At 38.5% G+C, this 24011-nt stretch overlaps 1 protein-coding gene across 1 annotated transcript in view; it reads left to right on the forward strand.

Moving 5' to 3' along the window:
* Positions 1-1626: 1626 nt before the first annotated feature.
* LOC107045510 (allantoicase) overlaps positions 1627-24011 on the forward strand; it is a gene marked incomplete at its 3' end in the record, with an annotated part of 63985 nt that continues 41600 nt past the window's right edge. Inside the window, 4 exon segments of the mRNA XM_015267811.1 lie at positions 1627-1740; positions 6123-6185; positions 23353-23569; positions 23634-23722. Coding sequence (XP_015123297.1) covers positions 1678-1740; positions 6123-6185; positions 23353-23569; positions 23634-23722 — 432 coding nt within the window.

Here is a 24011-nt window from a genome sequence, read left to right on the forward strand (position 1 = left end):
TCTCCGTGTCCGAAGTTTACCCAATTGTTGGCCGAGACTTGGCATTCGACGAATGGTCATTTGATGTTCAGCTGATATTGGGCCGTGAAGAGGTCGCCTAGACTTGGCGTGCCAGTCCAAAGCCGATGTTTGGCCGCGAGTAGACCGCCAAGACTTGGCATGCCGATTCCAGGCCGAGGCTTGGCCGATTCAACAGCATCGGCAATTCGGTCCCGGATGTGTAACTTGAAAATAACTAGGGAAAAAGAGCATATTGTGTTACTAGTGCATAAAGTTGCACTTTTTCACACGCATGTCTAACACATCCTACTTTTGTGGTACCTGTCCAATTCACTTTTCGGAACGGTAGTGGGGGTAATGTAGTTGATTTTGTGCACGCTCGCGAACTTTACGCACGTCGTGCGGAAAACAACTGCTTTATGCATGATAAACCGTTTCGAAACGTACACTTTTGAGGCAGGTGTCACAAAAAATATCTAAAATCATTGAATGAACGCTTAAAAAATTGTTTCGATGCCCCTCTGAGAGAGTTCGAAGATAAAGGCGATACCAATAATCGTTAATTCAATTTATAGAATGAGTTTCAAAAATTACGTATCTTCGAAAATGATAATTCCGGGGATATCTTCAGATATTATGCTTCAAATTAATTCGATCATAGTTTACATTATTTGGTTCACTGTCACTCTGTCAGAGTTAGAATATCATTACGATAGCTATATTCGTTGGTTTGATTTTTATGATGAGAGTTGAAAGTGAATTCTTCGATCGTTTTTCAAATATGATGTTTAAAATTCATTATGTATAAAAAAATTATGTATGAAAAAAGTTTCGTTAATCCAATGTTATTCAAGTTTCAAGATAATATAGATAGCATCATTCTTTCGTTTGATTTGTACAAGAATTTTTACAAGAAATCTGACACAATTGACCGAAGAAGAAATGTAATTTAATCCAACAAAATAATAGAAAATGATGAATGATATACGATAAAGGAAAATGATGTGCAAAACGACCATTCGAAAGCATATTGATGATTTATTTAAAGAATAGCCATGCTATATGAAGACAAAAGCCATTTTCTACTTGTAAATTAATTATTATCAATAATACTAGAGTCCCGATTCGGCACAAACTCAACCGGAATGTTTTTATCTCTATATCAACTTCCATTTAGAATTCGTTTCAGATTGCAATCTTCAAAATTCAATTTATATGATTACTACTTTAAATTGATGAGAGCAGGGGATTGAACCAAGTGAAAATAAAGAAACAAAGACAGCTTCTTTGTATTGATATTAAACGGATCATATGCTATATATATTCCATAATTGAGATACTAAGCAACATGGCACGCGCAAGTCAAATGTTATTTTTTCATTCACGTATGATAATCCATGAAAAACCATTATAGCTTGTGTTCGTTAGAAAAGATAAAGCATTTTTGAGCGATAACATTGTGTCAAGTCTGGGTCTCTCAAAGTAGTGGGGGGAGGATGAATAATAATACTGAAGAAACGCGTGCCGGGGAACAATTATCGGAATGAACTGATTAGTGGCCGCAATTGGTTTAGGTTTTTTCCAGAAACTGTACTCTGTTCGTACGATAACGGGGTATAACCGGGGTCTTTTCCGTGAGACTGGCATTATCGTTAAGTTTATTAGTTATTGAGGCTCATGGCTACCATGAATATGAACGAGTTAGACTTCTTGGAGTTGGATGAAGTTGCTTCTGAAAAGGTGAATTTTAAGAAGTTGTTTATTAGTCAATACAAAATGTCTATATTTTTATTAATTGATCATTGAATCATTGAATGTAAGAGAATTCGAAGATGAGTTGGGATACGTTATTTTCAATTATCTATAAAAAGTGAATCATTGATTATGAACTATTTGATTGAAATCGATTTTGGATAGATTATCAATTTTATTTCGCTATAATCCTTTCTTCACATTGTTGGAGGTTTGTTACTTAGTTTTGTACATCAATAGAGTAGTGTGCGTGGAAAGATAATTTGGGAAATCGAAATGAATGGTTGTTATAAAAATAGTGAAATTAATTAGTGAATAAATTCCAATCAGTATCAATGTTTTTTGTGATACGTAGTATCTGAATGCATTAATTTCCGTGGAAGGGTCCGTGAATTCAGATCCTTCAGTTCCTTGATTGAACTAATGTGATGTATTCGTTGTTGAAATTACGAACGAAATCATATTTTATCTATCACCAAAATTACGTTCTTTTCATGTTCGAAAATATTTTTTTTATGTATAGTCCATTGGCTAGCTACCATTTGGTGTACATTTTTGGGGTTACTAGTCGACTTGATGTTTTTTGATGTTTTTTTGGGCGTAGAATCTGAATATGAAGGTCGTTTCGACGAGAAGCGATGCAAACAAAAGTTATTAACAATTCAATTATTTATAAGATAATATGACGGAAGCGGTCGTAGATAGGAAAAAAAGTTTCAAACAAAAGATGTTTGATCTGTAAAAATACATATTTTTTATCTTGTAACTTTTTCTCCTAACTATCATAGATAAAAAGTTATCGGTGGTGGGTGACATGTTAGCACTTGCGCGAGATCTCGTCGCGTTCCGATGCGTCGGCTAACACAATAGAGATAGAAAAAAATACTTCAAATAAAAAATGTTTGTTATAAAATTTTACATATTATTAGTTACTTGGGTTTCTCCCCTACACGTGACCGTTGATGAAACATTAAGGCCCTTGTGCTCTATGAGGAGGCAAATTACCTAGAACCCTTTTGTTTATTGCAGTTTCGCGAAGAACGGTTCGAGATATGGAAAAATATCTCACATTCAAGTTATTCCTTCATAAAAAATGCATAGATTTAATTCGATCTTTTTTGTCCTATCTTCATTCTTTACAGAGATATAGTCCGTCGAGTAAATCTGCGGGCAGTCCACGCACTTACTATCCATACGTTGAACACGATCCTGAGCGTGGTGTTGGCTCAATTAGTTGGGCCATTAGTTTATTGCTCATATCTCGGAATCTGAACGACATATATGAAATTGACAAAAGAAAATAATTATAGTTCAGGTAGTGACAACAGTCAGTGACGCATTACAATGCTTCCATTCGGAAGCAAAAATGGAAAAACGAGAATAAAACTACATTGTTCGGGATGGGATGGTATTTTTTGGTGACTAGGTATCATCATGAGGAGTATTTTGAAAAAAAAACCAAATCCGTTGAATGGTTCATGAGATATCGGCAAAAAACGATTTTTAAAGAATCGCTATATCTCAAGAACTGCCCAACCAATCGAGCTGAAATTTAGGAGTTATGGGCACAGTTCGGGTCATATGAACACACATATCTACACACGTACCTACATATATACAGACATTCTTCAAAAATATCATTTGTTCACATTTCATGACATTCCTAGCCGTTTTTACACCCAAAATTAAGAATTCGAAAAAAAAGCACAAAGCTTCCATGCGGAAGTAAAACAAAAAGTTCCTATAGTTTTTGGAAACCAAAATTCACTTCCGTTGTACTTTGCCCCGCGTTCCACTTTGCTCCCCGTTTCAATTTGCCCCGCGTTCCATTTTGCCCCACCCTCCCCTAGATAATTTAGGATTTAGTAGAGAATATCTATTTTCTTTTGTCAATTTCATATATCTCGTTCAGATTCCAAGATATGAGCAATAAACTAATTGCATAACTAGTTGAGCCAACACCACGCTCAGGATCATGTTCAGCGTATGAATAGTAAGTGCGTGGACTGCCCGCGCTTTTACTTGACGGGCTACATCTCTGTAAAGAATGGAGATAGGATTAAATCTATGCATTTTTTATGAGGGAACAACGTGAATGCGAAATATTTTTCCATACCTCGAACCGTTTATTCACGAAACTGCAATAAACAAAAACGTTGTAGGTAACTTGCCTCCTCGTGGAGCCCAAGAGCGTTAATATATCATCAACGGTTACCTGTAGGGGGAAAATTCAAATAACTAGTAATATATAAAATTTTATAACAAACATTTTTCGCATCGGAACGCGACGAGATCTCGCGCGTGCTAACGCGCCGCCCACCACCGATAACTTTTTATATATTATAGTTAGGAGAAAAAGTTATAAAATGAAAAATATGTATTTTTACAGATCAAACATCTGTTGTTTGAAACTTTTCGCCATATCTATAACCGTTTCCGTAATATGATTTTATAAAAAATTAAATTGTCAATAACTTTTTCGCCACGGCGGGCGGAAAGGACACATTTTCCTCACGCTTAGCGGAAGAAAAATCTGCCTTTCCGCCCATACCGTGACGAAAAATAACGTTCTCACCACGGGAGGTAAAATAACGGACCCTTACCCACGTGCTTACCACCCTCGCCTTCGGCTCGGGTGGTAATTCTGCACGTGGGCACGACTCCTTTATTTTCCTTCCCTTGGTGGGAAATATAGTATTGTTTGCATCGGTTCCCGTCGAAACGGCATTCAAATTCGGATTCTACACTCCAAAAAACATCGAAAAACATCAAATCGACGAGTAACCCCAAAAATGTACACCAAATAGTAGCTAGCGAATGGACTATCGACTCTCCAATTCCTATGTGCTTCAAACGAATAAAAATGCAGATGAACGTATTCAAATAATTCCCATTTACATTCTTGTATTCATGCTTCGGAATTTTTACTTTGAATTCAATTGCTAATTCATTGACAACATAATTTTCATATTCAAACAGAGAATGGAAATGTAGGAAAAACCATTAACATTCCAGATGATTGTAACCCTACACGGAGAGAAATTTTTGATAAAAATTATCCTACCGTTCTATAATAGTGTATCATGAGTCATCGTTTCCTCATTTCTTACCCGAAATTTAGTAAAAATTGATATATGATGATCAAATTTTATTTTACGTTAAAGAAATTTTATCCTGATAAAAATAAAAATTACCGTGCCGGTAGAGTAAAAATTACTGTACCGGTAGGGCAAAATTTACCAACCGTTCTAGAATTTTCGTTGTTATCTACATAAAAACTATTGGACTGGAAGGGTAAAATTTATTATGCATCAGGATAAAATTTCTCTAACGTAGAATAAAATTTGATCACTATATATTAATTTTTACTAAATTTCGGGACAGAAATGAGGAAATGATGACTCATGATACACTTTTATAGAACGGTAGGATAATTTTTATCAGAAATTTCTCTCCGTGTATAGTGTTGAGTTTTGTTTGCAAATATTGCTATGCCTTGGTTTCAATGAAAAGAATCATGTAGTCTGAATTGAACTCTCCGAATAAGGAATCATTTGAAAAGTATATCTTAAAAATTTGCTCGATAATGTATAGATTTGAGCAGTACTTCCGGTTTCTTGAGAAAAATTCCAATACAGGAATTGCATGGCAAACATTTATAAAATAGAATATTTCGTTGTCGCACTGCCTTTCCGTACGAAGCATTTTCATCTACAATCCAGTCGAATTTTGCCAGATCAATTCTTATCAAAATATCCGACAATCAGACCTTTCGAGATATGATCAGATAAAAATGACTCTTAAACATTATTAACACTTGGATGTTTTGGGTGTCAAATACGCTCCGATAAAACAATAATAGAACATTAATCTCAATGAGGAAACGTTTATCTTTTCATAAATATTTTCATGATAAACAACTGACAGAAAATACGGGAAAATTATACGAAAGAATTTAACACGTGTTATAAAATACTGTCGCATAAATTATTGGAACTATGAAGCGCAAAGTTATGAGCACTGAATTACATACTACGTTAGGCATAAACGTATGCAATTTTGCCATGGTATGGGACCTTGTCCAGGGTTATAGTAGTAGTTAATTTTTCCAACTATTACACGTCACTCGGAGTAGCACGTAGGCTACTGTTTACGTGATTTCACCAAAAGAGAAAAGGGAAGAGAGACTTGCGATCATGAAGATTGTTGTTGATTATTGCTATTTCCACGCTCTGTGGTAATAATCCAGAGAAATACCGCGAACGTAATAAGCCAAACAACCTTCATCTTATTAATTTGCATTTCATTGAAATATGCAGATAACTTGAAGTCAATTGTTTTTTCATGATTGTTTTTTTTCTTCCATTCAGAGTGGAGGACGAATTCTTTTTGCCACTGATGATTGGTTTGCTGCGGCTGAGAATCTTTTGAAGGTAAAATCGCAATTTTTATCATTATTATTATCGTCGTAGAGAATGCGGAATACAAATTTGAAAATAATTTCATTGAATACTTGTGAGTAGCTCTGAAAAACTGATTAAAGATCTTTTTATAATACATTAGAGTACAAGGGCACAAATTTCGTTTTCAACGAATGTGTGTACAGACCTCGCCTTCGGCTCGGCCTGTAAACTACACATTCGTTGAAAACGAAATTTATTACCGAGTGCTCTATAATATTTTATGTCAAGTCGTGCAGAAGTCGAGTTTTGAGCAGGCTGCGCGAAGCGCAGCGTGCGATAAACTCGACTTATTGCACGGCGCGACATAAACTCCTAAACTATTTCTTGGTCAAAAGAAGGTCGATAGTCAGTGGTTCTCCTCGGAAATTTATCCAACTCTACAACTGATTTGGAACGTTTTAGCAGATTTAGAATAACTGCAATTTCATCTGAATCATGATTTGAGGAACTTTATGGAGCAATGTAAAATAATAGAATACGAAAAATCAGAGGCCGCTCCATCGCTCGCTCTTGTTACGTACCGAGCTGGTTCCCAGAAATGTAGATGGCAGGTCCGTTGCCCGTGGAGTGCTGAACCACTCTGCTTACAAGTGCGGGAATTTGGATAGGTAGTTTTCAAATAAATTGAACCACACAATTATTTAGGTGAATACGGCATATTGATTATATTATTTGTTTGATATATTTGGTTTTGTTTAACAACAGAAGAGTTTGATTGTAGAAATATCTGATCAGTTTGACGTTCAAGACGTATCTGCTTCTTAACGCTACTCTCAAAATCACTCCAACTTCAAATACGATACGCAAAAAGGGGGATCAATCACGTTGGCTCAAGCAAACTATAATATACATTTTAGTGAATATGGTGACTAACCTAGGGATCCTACGTCGCTACTAGCAGTTTACGCGACACTTTCCCTCTTAATCAAAAAAGGTGTTTCCTAATGAAACAGCTTTTTTTATTTTCAACTCTCATCATCATTACTGATTATTATTATTACACAGTATAAAGCACAGTATCATATTACTTATCATCAATGAAATACGATGTTTTTCTTATCCTAATCATCCTTTTCTTCAATGGTATCGGGAGAAACAAAAGCTAATTTCAGTTTAGTTGTATGTACAATCTTTCTTTTAACTTTATCGAGAGCGATCTCCGCATTTGACTTCCCGTGCATACGTACTATCTGGTAGGGCCCCATCCAACTATAATCGAACTTTGATGTTTTGGGTTCTTTCTTTAAATAAACATGATCGCCTACATGGAATTCCCGTGGATTTACATTTTTTTCGTAGTACATTTTACTCCTCTCTTTAGCCTTTTCCAAGTTTTCCGTTGCTGTCGCTTGACTGGTAGTTATCCTAACAAAAAGATCATCGAGATATTGGACGAATGTCTGAGGCACCTTTTCTTTCGCCAATTCCGAAGGAATAATTGCTTCAACACCAAATACGAGCTGATGAGAAGTAAAACCTGTAGCTTCATGGACTGAAGTATTATAAGCAAACATCCCGAAACGGATCCAATCATTCCAATTATTCTTCTTACAATAATGCTTCAAATAATCCACGAATACACAATGAGCACGCTCCAATGAACCTAACTTTTCGGGAAGGAAGGCAGTAGATGTAATCCTTTGGATTCGACTGATTTTGCAAACATTTTTCATGACTTGACTGACGAAATTACTCCTTGATCGGTGTGGATAGTCCTCGGTCATCCAAAACGACTGATGAACTGTTCGGCGGGAGCGGAAGCGACGGAGACTGAATCAATCGAGGATAGAGGAATTGCGTCTGAATATTTCGTCAAGTTATCCTGGATAGTCAACAAATAACGATTGTTTTTATCTGTTTTTGGGAGAGGTCCTACGATATCGATTTGGATTTTCTCAAAAGCTCTTTTAGGAGTATCCGTAATATGCATCGGCTGTTTAGTTGCTCTAGCGAGGATTTTGTTCCTTTGACAACTGTCACAAGAACGGATGACGTCAGCAATTTGTTTACCCATCTTAGGCCAATAATAACTTTCACGGATACTACGATAAACGTTTGTAACATCTCGATGTCCACCTGCTACTGAATCATGATACTCTCTAATAATTTTTTCTCATTCAGAAAGAGGAGTTTTGATTTCACCTGTACAAACCATTATCACAAACTCAGAACTATTAAAAATATTTTTCAGAAGAGCTCCTACTTCCAACCATTCGAATGAACTCAATTCCGGATCATTTGCTGCGATACTGAATTTTTTCTCAATATTATTATCCAAAATCAACCTTTTCAGAGATTTGAGAGCACTTTCAAGGCCTTCCAGTGTCGAATTACTATCAGATTTTTCGCGAGTAACCAAATGAAAAACGAGATGTTCTTTATCAGTGCGATAAGTCACTGCATCACCTAACCGAATAACATTATTTTTCTATTTTTCCAAAGAGAAGAAATTCTTATCAAGCAATTCCAAACCTATTGGGGATGTGATATTGAAATCGAGATCAATAAAATTGATTAAATTGTCTTTTCGCATGTAGAGGTGATCCTTGGGATGGAAAATAGTGGGAAATGGTTTCGGGGGTACCGTTTGTTTGTCCAGTTCGACTTGATTTTGTTTAGTTACTAAAATATCTCCAAAATTATTTTCGTCAAAATCTGACTCGATCTCTACAAAATCTGCTGACGCCATCCCTAATCTGCATCGATTTTGATGATGTTCCGCAGCGTTTCCCTCGTTGGTGGAGTCTGCGGCATCCGCCTGAACCGGAGTCCTCTTCCTGGGATACTCGTTGTCAGCGAACAGGATGGACTGCTCGACAGAGGGTCCACGTTTCACTCCCCTGGCCGGTGCCTGAAGCGATGTCCTGGAGATAACATCGTTAGCCAACCGACTCCCGAACCAGGGTGAGCTACCAGGCGATGAACACGATTCCATCGAACCTACTCTCTCTTCCTCTGAGACAAGTGTCGTATCATGAATAATTTCTTCATCCTCGGCTGCAGTGAAGTATTCGTCATCGTCACTCGACTCGTTCCCGACCTCATTGCAATCAGGCACAATGATCCCGCGCGCAAGGAACAAAGCACCAATCAACTCTTCACACTCATAAAAATCTTTGTTTGCATCAGAAAGCTCATCCTCACTGAAACTTAGAGTCGATAATTCATCTGCGCAGCCGAAAATCTCCTCTAAATCCCTGGGATATAAAACTCCTTCATTTATCTCTTCTGTCAAGTAGATTTCAGTTTCAGGTGGGAAAAGGTTATGAAGGTCGATGGGGTTGCGCGAGAGTGCATCGGCATTAGAATTAATTTTCCCAGGTTTGTATTGGATGTTATAATCATATTCGTTGAGACGAATTCGCCAACGCATTAATTTCGATGTGGGATCCTTTGCGTTATGCAACCAAACTAAGGGGCGATGATCGATGATAAGGGTGAATTGGTGTCCGTAAAAATACGGACGGAAATGTTCGATACCAAAGATTATCGCTAATAATTCCTTCTTCGTCGTTGAATAATCAACTTCAGCATCCTTCAAGGTCCTCGAAGCAATTCTCGAAGCAATATACAATTAGAAGATCTTTGTCGATTGATCCCTGACTCAACACTACGCCAATCGCGAAATTCGAAGCGTCTGTTGTGACGAGAAATGGTTCCGAGAACTTCGGGAACTGGAGGAGCGGCTCTGAACAAAGAATATCCCGTAATTTTTCAAATGAGTCTTGAGCTGAGTGATTCCAAATGAATGCATTTCCCTTCTTCAACAATCGAGTGAGGGGTTTGGCTATTTCAGCCATGTCCTTGCTGAAACGCCTAGGGTATCCGACAAGACCGAGGAACTGTTTTACATTTTTCCGCGTTTTTGGAAGAGAAAAATTCTTCACGGCTCTGACCTTATCAGGGTCAGGCTTTACGCCTTTATCAGTAATTTCATGGCAAAGATAAATCAATTCTCGACGGAGGAAATGACATTTGTCTGGCTGAAGGGTTAAATTAGCGTCCCGTAAACGAGCTAACAAAGTTTTGAGTTTGCGCGCATGCTCTTCCAATGAACTAGCATAGATGACAATGTCATCCATGTAAACAAAGAGTTCAACACCTTGAAAACCTGATAGGACCATATCCATCATGCGCTGGGATGTGGCTGGAGCATGTTTTAAACCAAAGGGCATTTTATTAAATTGAAAGAAACCGAACGGGGTGGAAAAAGCAGTTTTGTGTTTTGATTTTTCATCCACCGGGATTTGATGAAACCGGGAAGCCAAATTTAACGTAGTGAAATATTTCGCTCCACCGAGTTGGTCCAATATATCAGTGATATTTTGGAGTGGATATGCGTCACTGATTGTCTTTTCATTTAAAGCTCTATAATCGATAACCATACGCCAGCATGGTTTTCCAGAAGAGTCGGCCTTCTTTGGGACTATCCACACTGGTGAATTGTATGGAGACGTCGAGGGAGAGATGACGTCATTTTTCAACAAACCGTCGACTTGCTTTTGAATGTCATTTCGATGCATGGGTGGAAAACGATACTGCTTGGTGTTTACAGGGACCTTGTCTGTTGTAAACAAAGCGTGTCTGGCAGCGAATGTTGATCCTAAGTGGTCGCCGGGGAGAAAGAATTGATATGGGAATTGACAGATTATTTCCAAGACGCTGGCCTTTTCGGCTTCGTTCAAATCGGATAATTTCAAAACGTTAATCAATTGAGAAATTCCGTGTGCGACCGTTTTTGAATTCGAGTTGATAGGATCGTTAGTGCGAGTACCTTCACAAGCAGGGGGTAAAGTCTCAAAATCTTCTAATTCTACGGGGGACAGAGTGAGAGTAATATAGCTAATAGTGGTATTAATTGCGAAGACTGTGGCAATTCCATCCGTTTGCACAGCCAATACCTCGCCTAAGAAAACTCCGGATCCAGTATTTATTCGACCAATGTAACCAGATGTTTTGTCAATATTTTTGATAGGGAGACTCACTAATTTCTTTGTCCGAGGGGGAAGCTCCAATGAAACATGTGATTAGACGGGAAATTTTTGTCATTGAGACGTAGAATACCAGGCAATTTATCCTTGAAATGTAATGGCGCATCCTGTTCTCTCAGAAATTTTATGCCCAAAATTCCATCCGGTTTAATAGGGAATTTATTGTTTACAACTTGAAATTTTATATCAAGACCTTCTATCACGATTACAACCTCCCCAAGAGTACGCAACATGCCAGATCCAATACCAGTAACGCCGTATTTAATTTTCTCGTTAACCGTCCCACCCGATCTCAACGCCCATTTCTTTATCAAATTTTACTGCGACCCAGTATCAATTAAAAATTTGAAGTTGTTTCTAATAAATTTCAAATTTTTCAATGGAATTATTGAGAGCTTTCCGTTGTCCCCTGTCTCGATGTTGTAGCAGTGTCTGTGGAATTTACTCGCGCAATCAGAATCTCGCCCTGCGAGTTTCGCGCCAGCGGAGCGACTTTCGGGTTTAAATTACCGGCATTTCCATGAGTTTCGCGTCTATCATTGCTTCTAAAATTTTGACGTTGATTGTTTGAGTAATCTCTTTGATTCCCTCGATAATTATTGTCACGATTACCACGCTTGTATTCAAAAGATCGTCGCTTATCACGATTACGCTCGTCGTCACGTCCACGATCACGACCACGGTCTCTGTGCGGCCCTGAAAAACGATCACCGTCACGACGAGACAGCCGTCCGCGATCATAGCCAGATGAAAATCCTGTGTTATGAACTTTCGCACGATCATTCGATTTCGGTGTTGATTGAAGATTACGAGAACGTTCCGAGGTCTCCTGTTCAACCCTGACCGCAGTATCGATAGCATTTTCCAGAGAAGAAGGTTTTTCTTTTGATAGAAGTGTACTGAGCAATTGATCACGCAATCCCCGGGTGAAACAAGTAATGGCCGAATTTTTAAGGAGCATTTCAACACCGAGAACTTCACCTCCATCACATTTCTCTTTGGCAGCTTCAAGACCGCGTGTCAAAACCTCTAAAACTCGAGCCCCAAAGAATTCTGTACCCTCACCCTTACGCTGGGACAACCTACGCAATTCATCATTCACTTGATCAATATCGAAAAATCGTGAAAAAGCAGTCTTTAATAATCCAATCAAGTCATTGAGGGTTTCAGGTGTGCGACGACTTGCGAGGAGTTGATCGACGTGACCCGTGATTTTGCTAGAAATTATTGCGAGCAAATTTTTATGATCTGCGGGTTTAACGCACGCATCTGCGATTTTACATTGCTGCAGGAATTTTGTTAAGTCACCGGGTTTTCCGTCAAAGCGAGGGATAAGTTCACCGGCAATTTTCAAGGGTAAATAAGATACATCCTGCGGAATTGACTCGACTTCGACAATGTTAGGGGTGGATGAGATATCTGAAGAACTCTCGGGATGTGTTACTAGTGGTTCATTATTTTGGGGTACAAGATTTGGAATTTGTCGACGCGGTTCACGAATTTCGGAAGCTGGCTGCTGCGCATCTACAGTTGGGGGAACGAGAGGAACATCGAGAGGAACAACATCCGTCGAACCTACCTGGAACGCGCCACTACCACTCAGGTAAATATCTCTATTTCTCCGCGGCATTTTTAGATTACAATTTTTGACTTACTCGTTAGTAGATTTATCATATAATTCTGATCTATCTATCTCACTTATAGTCTTTATTAGCGTTATCACTGGGTGGGCTGCTTGGCTGCTGGCTAGCGGACGTCCTCAGTGTCTTCAGCTTCCATCGGCCACCGGTCGATGGCTGCAATCCCCTGGTTGTCTCAGCTACGGCTCGGCTTCTGGCCCCAGGATACCCTCTGGTTGTCTCAGCTACGACTCGGTTTTCTAGTTTTTGTGTTGTGGATTTTTTTTTCTCTGCGTTTTCGTCTCCCTAGCGGGTATGATTTCGATGGAAATGACTTTAGACGGTCACCGGAAAAACCGTGCACAAATAACCGAAGGAAGAGAAGTGCGCTTCACAGTTTTATAATTTATGTAACTGTCAATGTTTTATTCGATCCCTATGATAGGTTTTTGGAGACGTTCGACTTTATTTTTATTTCAAGTCCTGAGGTTCACCTTTTCAGTTTTTATATATATTTTTTATTTAACAGCGTAGTTTTTGTTTACATTTTCAGGAAATTTCACCAGGCCGAAAGACTTCTAACTCATTTATAAAATAGTTTATTGCACTTTTCAGTTTGTTATCACCACACACTTGCAAGCCGGCACTATTATTATTTCAGTTTTTGTCCTTTTTCTTTTCAACTATCCCACCGCTGTCACCAAAAATGTTACATACCGAGCTGGTTCCCAGAAATGTTGATGGCAGGTCCGTTGCCCGTGAAGTGCTGAACCACTCTGCTTACAAGTAAGGAAATTTGGATAGGTAGTTTTTAAAGAAATTGAACCACACAATTATTTAGGTGAACACTGAATATCGATTATATTATTTGTTTGATAATGACTGTAATGGTTAGGTGACTGAGGTGTTGCTCCGGCGGACATCCAAGCTAAGCAACGTTGAGCTGGGTTAGTACTTGTATGGGTGACCGCTTAGGAACACCTCGCTCGCACAAAAATTACGGGCGGTAGGCACGGTGTAGCGGCCTAGTGTCTCCATCTAGTCAGTGTGACAGATGGATACATTAGGGCACTGCACAATCGGCCGGCTATGCGACTGGGCTTTTACATGGTTTCCCGTGCAGTCCTAGCTCGAATGGGGCATAGCTAAGAGTAAGACGGCTATGATACCGCAGATAACAATGAGAGAAAAAGTAAAGGAGGGCAGGCAGGCTAGAGGAGGGGTTTCAAATCGAGAACTACTTCGATAAAACCAATGAAATAGAAAAATAAAAAATAAATTTGAAAAAATTATTTGTTTGATATATTTGGTTTTGTTTAACAACAAAAGAGTTTGATTATGGAAATATCTGATCAGTTTGACGTTCAAGACGTATCTGCTTCTCAACGCTACTCTCAAAATCACTTCAACTTCAAATACGATATGGAAAAAGGTGGGGGAACAATTACGTTGGCTCAAGCAAACTATAATATACATTTTAGTGAATATGGTGACTAACCTAGGGACCCTACAGCGCTATTAGCAGTTTACGCGACACTCTTGGTTAGAGTGCGACTGGTAGAGGTCGGTATTAGTAAGTGGGTCATTATCCGAAAATTGTCATATTTTTGTCCACGAGGTTTTTACGCTTCTACAATGTGATTAACTGATGAATTCTACATTTTTCTTATGTATTCTTATGATATTCAAAATTATTCATCGAAACGCCCCGCCATCTACCACATTCAGGTGGTAAAATTGCGTGAAAAGGACGACAGATGTCAGTACCGTGGGTCGTCCATTTTCAGGAATTGAAGATTACCGTTCTGTTTACTTCCACAGTTTGGAGCTCGATCTACATAGTCCTTGTATTGCTTCGACACGAATACCGTACAAATATATTCCTGTCAATTAATCCATTTGATATATGCTGTGGGACTGGTCATTTGTGTTCAAAGTTTGTCCAACATTTTTCGAAAAAAATTAAATATTTCACATTTATGGCGATCGCACTGACTTGAACGTATCAGACGGGTACAAATTCTCAGATTTTGATTGTCTGACATCTGATGAAAGGTTCACACTGCCATTGGCCATTCTATTCATCATTTATTGCATTAGAACAGTGCGAATTCTTCAATAAACGGCAAGTCATGAAATTCAATGTCAGTACCGTGGTGTGATGGTTCTCGTGACTCGTTTGACTAGTCAACTTTTTTTATCAACTCGTAATAGTGTTTCGTGATAGAAACTCAATTCTCAGTGCAAATTATCCTGCAGTGATCCATTGAATAATAATATTAAGTTTAACGTGTAAATGTCAGTACCGTGGATGTCAGTACCGTGGCTTCTATCGAAAATTAACTGTTGAAAAGCTTGCTACGTGATTTAATGTATCAGAACTACTTTTATTTCGTTTAAGATGACTCAACAACGTATTCTGCGAGGAAGGAATCATCAGCAGAGTCGGAAATCCATGGCACAGAGTAAACAAGAGTCGGTTCAAACACAACAACGAGGGAAAACGATGAAAAACAAGAATTCGAAGACTAACGTAGATCGACAACAGCAACTGGCGAAAAAGAGGGAAGCAGAGAGAGCAAGGAGAGCAAGGATCAAGAAAGATCCAGAGAAACACGAGAAATACTGCCAACGAGAACGAGCCAGAAATCGAAAGAAGAAATTGGATGGTAAAATCAAGGCTGTCAGTGGTCTTACAGAGAAAGAGAAAAAAATTCGTCAAACAGAATGAATGGAAGAGAAATTCTCGACAAAAAATCAGAGCAGAATCATCATCCTCATCACAAGTTAATGGTCGTGATGATAATGTTCTCTCAAAGCAAGCTAGAGTAGGAAAGAAACGAGTGGCCAGAAATGTGAGGAAGTGTTATCGTGAGAGGGCGAAATTGATTGAACAAAATACGAAATTGAAGAAAACGGTAGATAAACTGAGGAAACGAGCTGACAGGATGAGAAAGAAGTACTCAGCATCCACATCACCAAATTCGAAGGTGCGAAAGTTGGTAAACGGTAGATGTGTACCTGCGGACATCACAGGACGCCTTGTCACATCTGAAGTCCTGAATGACCAATTGAAATCATCGTACAGAGATTCTCACAGCGATAAATTCAAGCAAGTTCTTGGTAGAATCTTGTGTGGTAAAGCTATAAGGAAATATCGACAGTTAACTTTTGTGCAGAAACAGATTGCCCCAGTTGTATCTTCTCGAGTACATCTTGATCAGAATCCAGTAACACTGATAAGAAAACCAGATGCAACTTTCAATTTCGTTAAAACTAAAGTCAAAGATTTCTTTGAAGAAAATTCAATCATCGATCCAGGAAAGAAAAATTGCAAGAAAGGCAACGGTGAATTGATTTCCAGACGTTATTTGAACGCGAGTACCAAAGATTTGCACAAAAAATTTTGCACTGAAGCTTCTTTCCGTGTCAGTTACAATTTTTTTGCTAGAAATCGACCCTCTTACAGTGTAGCATAGAATGTCACTGAGCGAGACGTGTGCTTGCTTCATACATGAAAACTTCAGGTTACAAGTGAGTGCTTTCAATAGAATGAAACTCATCGGAGAAAATTCTATAGAAAAAATAATTGCAAGTATCACGTGTGAGGTCAGATCAGAGGACAGTCTTTCGCGGAAATGTGGAGATTGTTCAAGCCGTGAAGTAGAGATCACTCATGAAGGGAGCAGTTGCAATGGAGAGATATTTTACATGAAGTGGGTAACATCTACAGTGACACGTGTTAACGAGAAAACTCAAAAACCCATCACCGTCACACTCACTGCAAAAAAGAAAATCACATGCAACATCGATGAGGCGGTGTCTTTATTCAAAGATAAGTTGAAGTTCTTGATAGCTCACGAGTATCATATAATACATCAAAGGGAAGATGCAGAAGTTGAGCGATAAAGACATGTTCCTCCTCATCGATTTTAGTCAAAATTATTTTGTTAAATACAACAGGGAAGTACAAGCAGTACACTTTGGAGCAAGCAGGGAGCAATATACTTTACACACGGGTATGATGTACACTTCTGGCTCGTCCCAAGGTTTTGTAACTCTATCTGAATCTCTGAGACATGATCCTGTAGCAATTTTAGTGCATCTCAAGAAAATCCTCGATTTTTATTTGCCTCAATTCCCCAAAATAAGCAAGCTCCACTTCCAAAGTGATGGGCCAACCACACAATATCGAAACAAGATGTTTTTTTTTTGTCACACAGAAACTGCCTAGAGATTATCCACAAATCAGTCACATTACATACAATTTCTCCGAGGCAGGACATGGGAAAGGGCCTGCGGATGGCATTGGAGGTAGGCTGAAAAAGTCAGCAGACGATTACGTGGGGTACGGTAACGATGTGTCCAATTTCGAAACTCTCGTCTCAACTTTTCGTACTCAAGTCAAAACAGTCCACATAGACACGGTGACGAGCGAAGAAATTCGTCTAATGGACACTGCACTACCCACAACTTTGAAACCCTTTGTAGGCACCATGCAGGTGCATCAGTACCAATGGACGAATGACAATCCAGCCAGAGTTTTATTCAATTCATTGAGCTGTTTCGATTGCACTCCGAATATCGACTGTATACACTTCTCAATGAGATCCATCAATTATGACGTGAAATTACCTCCCGCTGGAGAACCTTCATCTGAAATCCAAAGTGAGCTGACTGGGAAAAGAATACGACGTGGGAAAAAGCAGAGCACTCAATCTCGTCCTTCTGATGAAGACAACTCGACAACAAATGTCCCAAGCAAAAAGCCAGTTCGAGGACAGAAGAGGAACAAAATCATGACAGAAGAGTGTGAGACTGTGTCTCAGGTATCCCAAAATCAACCCCTTAGGAGAAGTTCACGGTTTGCGTTTTTTTACATCTTTTATTTTCAGGTTGTTTGTTTCTCTTTCTTCCAAGTCACCTATCTTATCTTTTCCCGGTTCCATTTTCAGGTTCCAGAAGGACATATAAATACCCATCCAATTTCCCATGGCTTACCCAATTGTCTTCCATTCCATAAACGATTCCGACTTTCTTACTACTCCAGCTACTTATTGACGAGTGAACTGAACTTCTTTTCATGAGAGATAGAGAGAATATAGAATATATGGAAGAACAAATAAACTGAATAGAGATAGCGGTTACAAGATTGATCTGTGATTAAGAATAGAGTCATGAAATTAGTATTATCATTGTTATAGATTGATGTTATCGATGTTTTCAATTAATAAATAATGAATGAATTATCAATAATGGCCTAATTATTGCTAATAATCCCTGTATCTATTCCAGTCTGATTGAATTTCGAAAGAAGTCTTCTCTTCAACCCCAATTCAGGTATTATAGATGAAATTCAGAAGGAAGGAGGTACAACGGTTCAAGTCAACTTAGCTTTTCGCTCAGTTTTCAAGGAATCTAAGAGAGATAGCGCAATTTTTGTGAATATCTTGTTTAAAACACAGCAATAGTTTCCTATCTAATGGCACCGGGCTCAACGAAAAATCTCGAGAAACTTCGGGACCCTTCGGGGTCACAGTCAGCTACGAAGAAAATCGCCGAAAAAGTCAGTAGTATCGTTCTAGACACCGAGAGAATCACTTTAACAACAGTACCGTATCGTCTCTATCTCTACACAGTCGAGTATTGTCGCAATCGCTCTATCGAGTACATCACCGTGAGATACTGAGTTAACGCTCCTAGTAGCGTCTCTATTCGAGTCAATCAACTATTAATTTCGAGTCAATTATCAATCATTTTGAGACTATAATCAAGTGAATTATCAAGAGAATTATGAAGTGCAGTGTAGAGACAATTATCGAATTTAAATTGAAACAATTCAACGAACAGTGTACCTTTATAAAATTTCTAGACGCGTGGTTTACACCACAAATAAAGTACATCACCAGTGGGTTTTTAGTAAATCGCGTGTTCTTAATTTTCACACCTTTTCCAAATCACTTTTCCCCAACCCGCCTAAATTTTTAGCATCAATCTCAAACACACCTTTTTTGTAGCTCTCATTTCGATTTACAAAAAAGTTCCCAAGAAAAATTCCTCTATCTGTTCTAGATCCTGAGATATTGATCAAAAACTAACCTCCGAGAAAATCATTTTATCTCTTCGGTAATGAATTGTATAATCAGGCCATTACTTCAAGGTTTTTGAGGTTGTAGCGCACTGGCGCTCTACAACTTCATCAATCTATACCTAGAATCAAAATATGGGCCGAGATGCACTCTAATGACATGTTCATAATCTTGAAAAATGAAATTCAGAAAATGACAGTTTTCGGATAATGACCCAAGTGTGGCCCATTATGGGTCGAAGCAATAACACCCGACCAATTCTTTTCTTTTAGTTTATTGGAAGGGAATCGCGAATTTCGATGGTTTCATCTGAATAACTAATAAACTGTTGAGACGAATGTTTTCATAATCTAATCAGGTTGAAGTTCTGAGAAAATACATGGATTACAAAGGAAAAAAATCGAATCGTATTGTTTGGTTGAAAGAAATCATACTACAAAATTTCGAAAATACGCACGCACACACTTCCATGCCAGTTGGAAAACGGGCTAAGTGGGGTACAAGTCTGGGCTTGCCAAGTCCCAAGCTTGGACAGAGGTTCGGCCATCCCTGAGGATCAGGGCTTGCGTCTTAAAGTTGTTGTCGTGTAACTTTTTTTTTCAACAGTTTTTTTTTAATTCTTATCTTAAATCGCTCTAAAAATTAGCGGTAAAATAAGCCCATTATAATTGCAATTGACCATCTCAAACTTGAGATAAATTTTTTTGAATTTTACATGTTGTTAAATGCAGTTTCATCGTTTTTAATTTTTTAAAAAACAATCATTCGACATTTTTTATTAAAAAAAAACAGTGTAGAAATAGTATCAATCAATGCACAGAAAAAAAATGAAATTGATTGACCATTTAATTTACGAGAAATCATCATAGAAAGTTTTTTCCCCCCAATGGGCGGGGCAAGTGAGTTCAGTATGCGAGTCGTGACAACAATGCAGCTTCGAATCGGTGGCGCGGATGTATTTGAAATAGTCGTGTTATAATGAGTAGTCAAAAAATTCGGTAATTCAGTCTTTTTTTACTGACTATCTACAAACACTATAATAATTAACAAACATGGAAAATTGGAAAGTATAATAAAATAATAGATAGTCATGTGTTATTTGACTCGCGACTCTCAAAAAAGGAAATAATTTTATCAATAACTTTTTTAGCTCTCGTAACTCGGGGTTTGTTCATGTCTTTCGTTCTGATAATAATTGCATCAATCCTCCTTTTTGTTTAATCACTGTCAACAACATGTCAAATGAGAGACCAGAGTTGGCAATTTTTTTTAACATGTCAGATACATTGCTCTTTAAAACCATTAACGAAGGTAATAATGTCAATGCTTTTTCTTTGGTAATTTCCGATACGATATACTCCAAGTGCGACTTTTTTGCAAGGAATAAGTGTTCCTTGGTTATTAATTTCTCTGACAATATTTCTAAAACTTCCACATCAAATAGTGCTTCATGGAAATTACCACTAATTTCCAGAGAACGGATTCCAGAAGAGGATGGAATTGAGTCCCATTCGTTTTTCATTCTCAATATTTTCTAATGATGGTATTATATTTATGTCATAGGTGCCCAGAATCACGCGATTCTAACCTCGCTTCGCTCGGTAGAATCGCGGGTTCTGGGCCCTATAACATAAAATAGTATACGAAACTCCTGCGTAATAGTGTTTTTTGACTCGTGGGATTGTAAAACTCGCCTTCGGCTCGTTTTACAACTTCCCATGAGCCAAAAAACCCATTACGCACTTGTTGCGTAATATACTATTCTTTACAACAACTACATTTTAAATGTTCGCCAACGACTGAAAGCTCAATAATTCTCCTTCCTGAGCAAATATTCATTTTTTCATTCTCTCGTTCAACCTGACTTGTATTTGCGACAGTCTTGAAGTTTTTGGTTTTCTTTGGCACGCACCATTTTCGAAACAAAATTTCGCTGTTTATTCAATACATGCGCTTTCACAAACCTCCCTTTGTGCCTCAGCCGATTCGACATTTTTCCCATTGATTTTATAATACTCACTAACATAAACCACGAATTCCAGCAGGTTAGGAGTCACACGAAGAGAGACATACGAAGAGAGAGATACACTGCGGGTAGTTGCCACGATCGACACCATTCGGCGTTAGCTGTATGCGCACGTATTCATGTATAGTACATTCATATATGCGTGAGCCAAGTCGAACTGTACATCAGCAAATTTTGTGTTTAAACACGGGTTCTTCGTTTAGCGGGATACCAGCCCAAAGCGTGGAAAATTTCAAGTGTGACTTTTTCGCGACGTCAAACTTAAGTTAACAAAATCGGTTCTTCAGCGATGATTACGTTAGGGTTCGATAGGTAGGGTACTATTAATCGTAAAAATCATTCTAAAAAGTGTTAATTATTTTGTTTTAGTTATTATTGATCATTGTCATGAATAGTTTGGCAGCCATTCCGGCGCCAGTCTCATGCGGGTATTGATTTTTTTTCCTCCTTGAACCGGTTACAAATGCTCAGAAGTAATATTGAATTACTTGTATTTCAATCACTCATATCATAGCCATGTAATTAAGTAATGTTTAACTGAGTTTGGCCAACGACTGGCAACGAACGTTGGGCCGAGATCGGCGCTCAGACCTGGCCTGATGTTTTCGTCTCAGGTTTCAACCAAGTCTGGCGTGGTCCCGACTGAGGACCGGGCCCTGGAGTTCGGCAGTCGGCCGCCGGGCTTGGACCGAGCTTGGCCGGTTTGTTGTTTCCTACCTGGGCTGAAGTTCACAAAATGATGAGAAATCATAAAATTTCCACATTAGATTTTCGGGGTCATGAGTCTTCCCGACCCTGTAGATCGGGAAGTTAAATGTGAAAGTTTGAAAATAGTATCACTGAACACGGAGAGAAATTTTCTAGAAAAATTCTAGTACGAGTACTGGAAAAAATCACAATCTACTGGCTGTGAAAAATTCTAGTGCTGTTAAAGTAAAATTTCTTAGTATTTTTGATAAAAATTTTGGGGATTTCTGTGAAATTTTTACAGAAATACGGGGAAAAATTCACGTTTTCCCCAATAAAATTTCCAGTGCCGGCACTGGGATTTTTTCCCGGCTCTCACTTTGCGCCTCTTTTCCCGTGCTAGCACTAGAATTTTTCTAAAAAATTTCTTTCCGTGAATACGAAAAAGTTCCTTCTCAATCTTTTCCAAAACCACAATCCCCTTAAACACCTGGTTTAATTCGCAGATGATACTGCGATCATCGTGCACAGAAAAACTTGGAACGCAGCAACTAAAAACCTCTAAGACCTCACAGATAGGATACAAGTATGGTTATTAATAAATGGCGACTAAACCTCAACCAGTCCAAATCTCAATACCTTCAGTTTTATCTAAACCCACAAAAATCCAACTCCCATATTACTCTCCAAATCATCCAAATCCTTCCATCCCCTCATACTAAATACCTTGGAGGTAAATTTGACTATAACCTCAACATCAGAGTTCATGCCAGTATTGTAGAGAAAAAAATGCATTGCCAGTGGTTCCAAGTTTCGAAGCCGTACTTACAAAAAGAAAGGCCTCATCACTAAATATGTCGTTAAAATTGATAAGGCTACAACAAATCATCAGTATTGCCGAAGATTCCCGGTGGCTTGGCGCAGTGGGTAAGTTCGTTACCTCACATGCGAAGGGTTCAGGGTTCAAATCCCGGCCGGGTAGAATGGTGCGATCTAACCATTTAAAGTTTTAATCATCATCGCAGTATACCCTAACCGGGTCGAAGCGATGTAAAATAATGATAAAAAAAAAAGTATTACCGAAAGTACAACGCTTCGTAAAATGACAAAAATTCGTCATCCCGGCAACCCTCTCCAGAACCCCCTCCTTTACGAACGTACCAAAATCGAACCTATCCTCGACAATTTGACCAATTAATATTCAATTTTACAATAAATAAGCTGGACCACATTCTTGACCTTTACCACAAGCGTAAGGCCAATATTAGAACCCGGTTCAAATATCCTCCCTTCACCCTCCTCGAAAATCTACAATTCATCCGTAGAGATCAATATGGTAATGACGCCTGGGGAGGAGTAGCGCCGGAATAACCAACTATTTTCTGTATCTTCAACTATTCTCTGTATCTTCATCCATTCATTCGAACCAATTAATGTATCATCTTCGCCTCATTAAACTCCAACTAGACTATCAAAAATAGAACGAAAAACTTATGTCCATATGGAAATACTTAGCTAAAGGCCCTTGGGCGATGGCGTATTGTAGGAAAATTATTTTTTTGTGGATTTTTCTTGTAATAAATTTCGTTAAAAATTAAATTAATTACGAAAAAAAAACAGCTAAAAAAAAAGCTGATTTCTAAAACTTTTTCATTGATGATACTGTTCTGAACGTCTTATCTCTCCGTCTCAATTATTGAAAACTTGAATAATTTTTTTTCAAAGGATAGTGAACCAGAGTGGAAAGAAAACGTATTCACGGAATTTGGTAAATGGATGGACGGATGGGAAACACGAAGAAAACGATGTGCAGGTCATGACTGGGCCATAATAGCGCTTCACCAGCCCTCAATCATCCGAGGATTTTGCGTAGACACCGCGTATTTCACTGGAAATTACGCACCCAGAATCTCTATCCAAGCAGCACTACTCAATGATAATGGTAAGTCTCTCATTTTTTCCTATAATTGTGTTTTCTTAATTTCCTTTTTTTTTGTGGCCAATAGATGTCAAATTATTTCCCAAACGATGCCGAGAAGTGGGAAGTGCTGCTACTGTCCAAGAATCCCAAGCAGTTTCACGTTTGAAGAGTGAGGTATTCATACTTTATTTTCAGATTTTTTTACCTATTTCCAATAACATGTCCGTGCATAGTGCATTTGGGGAGTTAGGTAGAGTGTTGCTAATAGAGTAACCGCTTGTACCGACAGGGGTTTGCTACTCTTATGTTCTCTAGGGTGGGGGTCATTCTGCCGAAAGCGTCAAATTACCGACAGGGTCAAGTTACCGACACGGGTATGGCTGACGGAAATTCTATAGACCATTGAAATGTGATGGCTCGTTTACAATAAAAACATTCTGTTATTAATATAAGTAACGTTTTC

Source organism: Diachasma alloeum, unplaced genomic scaffold, assembly GCF_001412515.2.
Source record: "Diachasma alloeum isolate Michigan unplaced genomic scaffold, Dall2.0 Dall_scaffold_00966, whole genome shotgun sequence".
NCBI lineage: Eukaryota > Metazoa > Arthropoda > Insecta > Hymenoptera > Braconidae > Diachasma > Diachasma alloeum.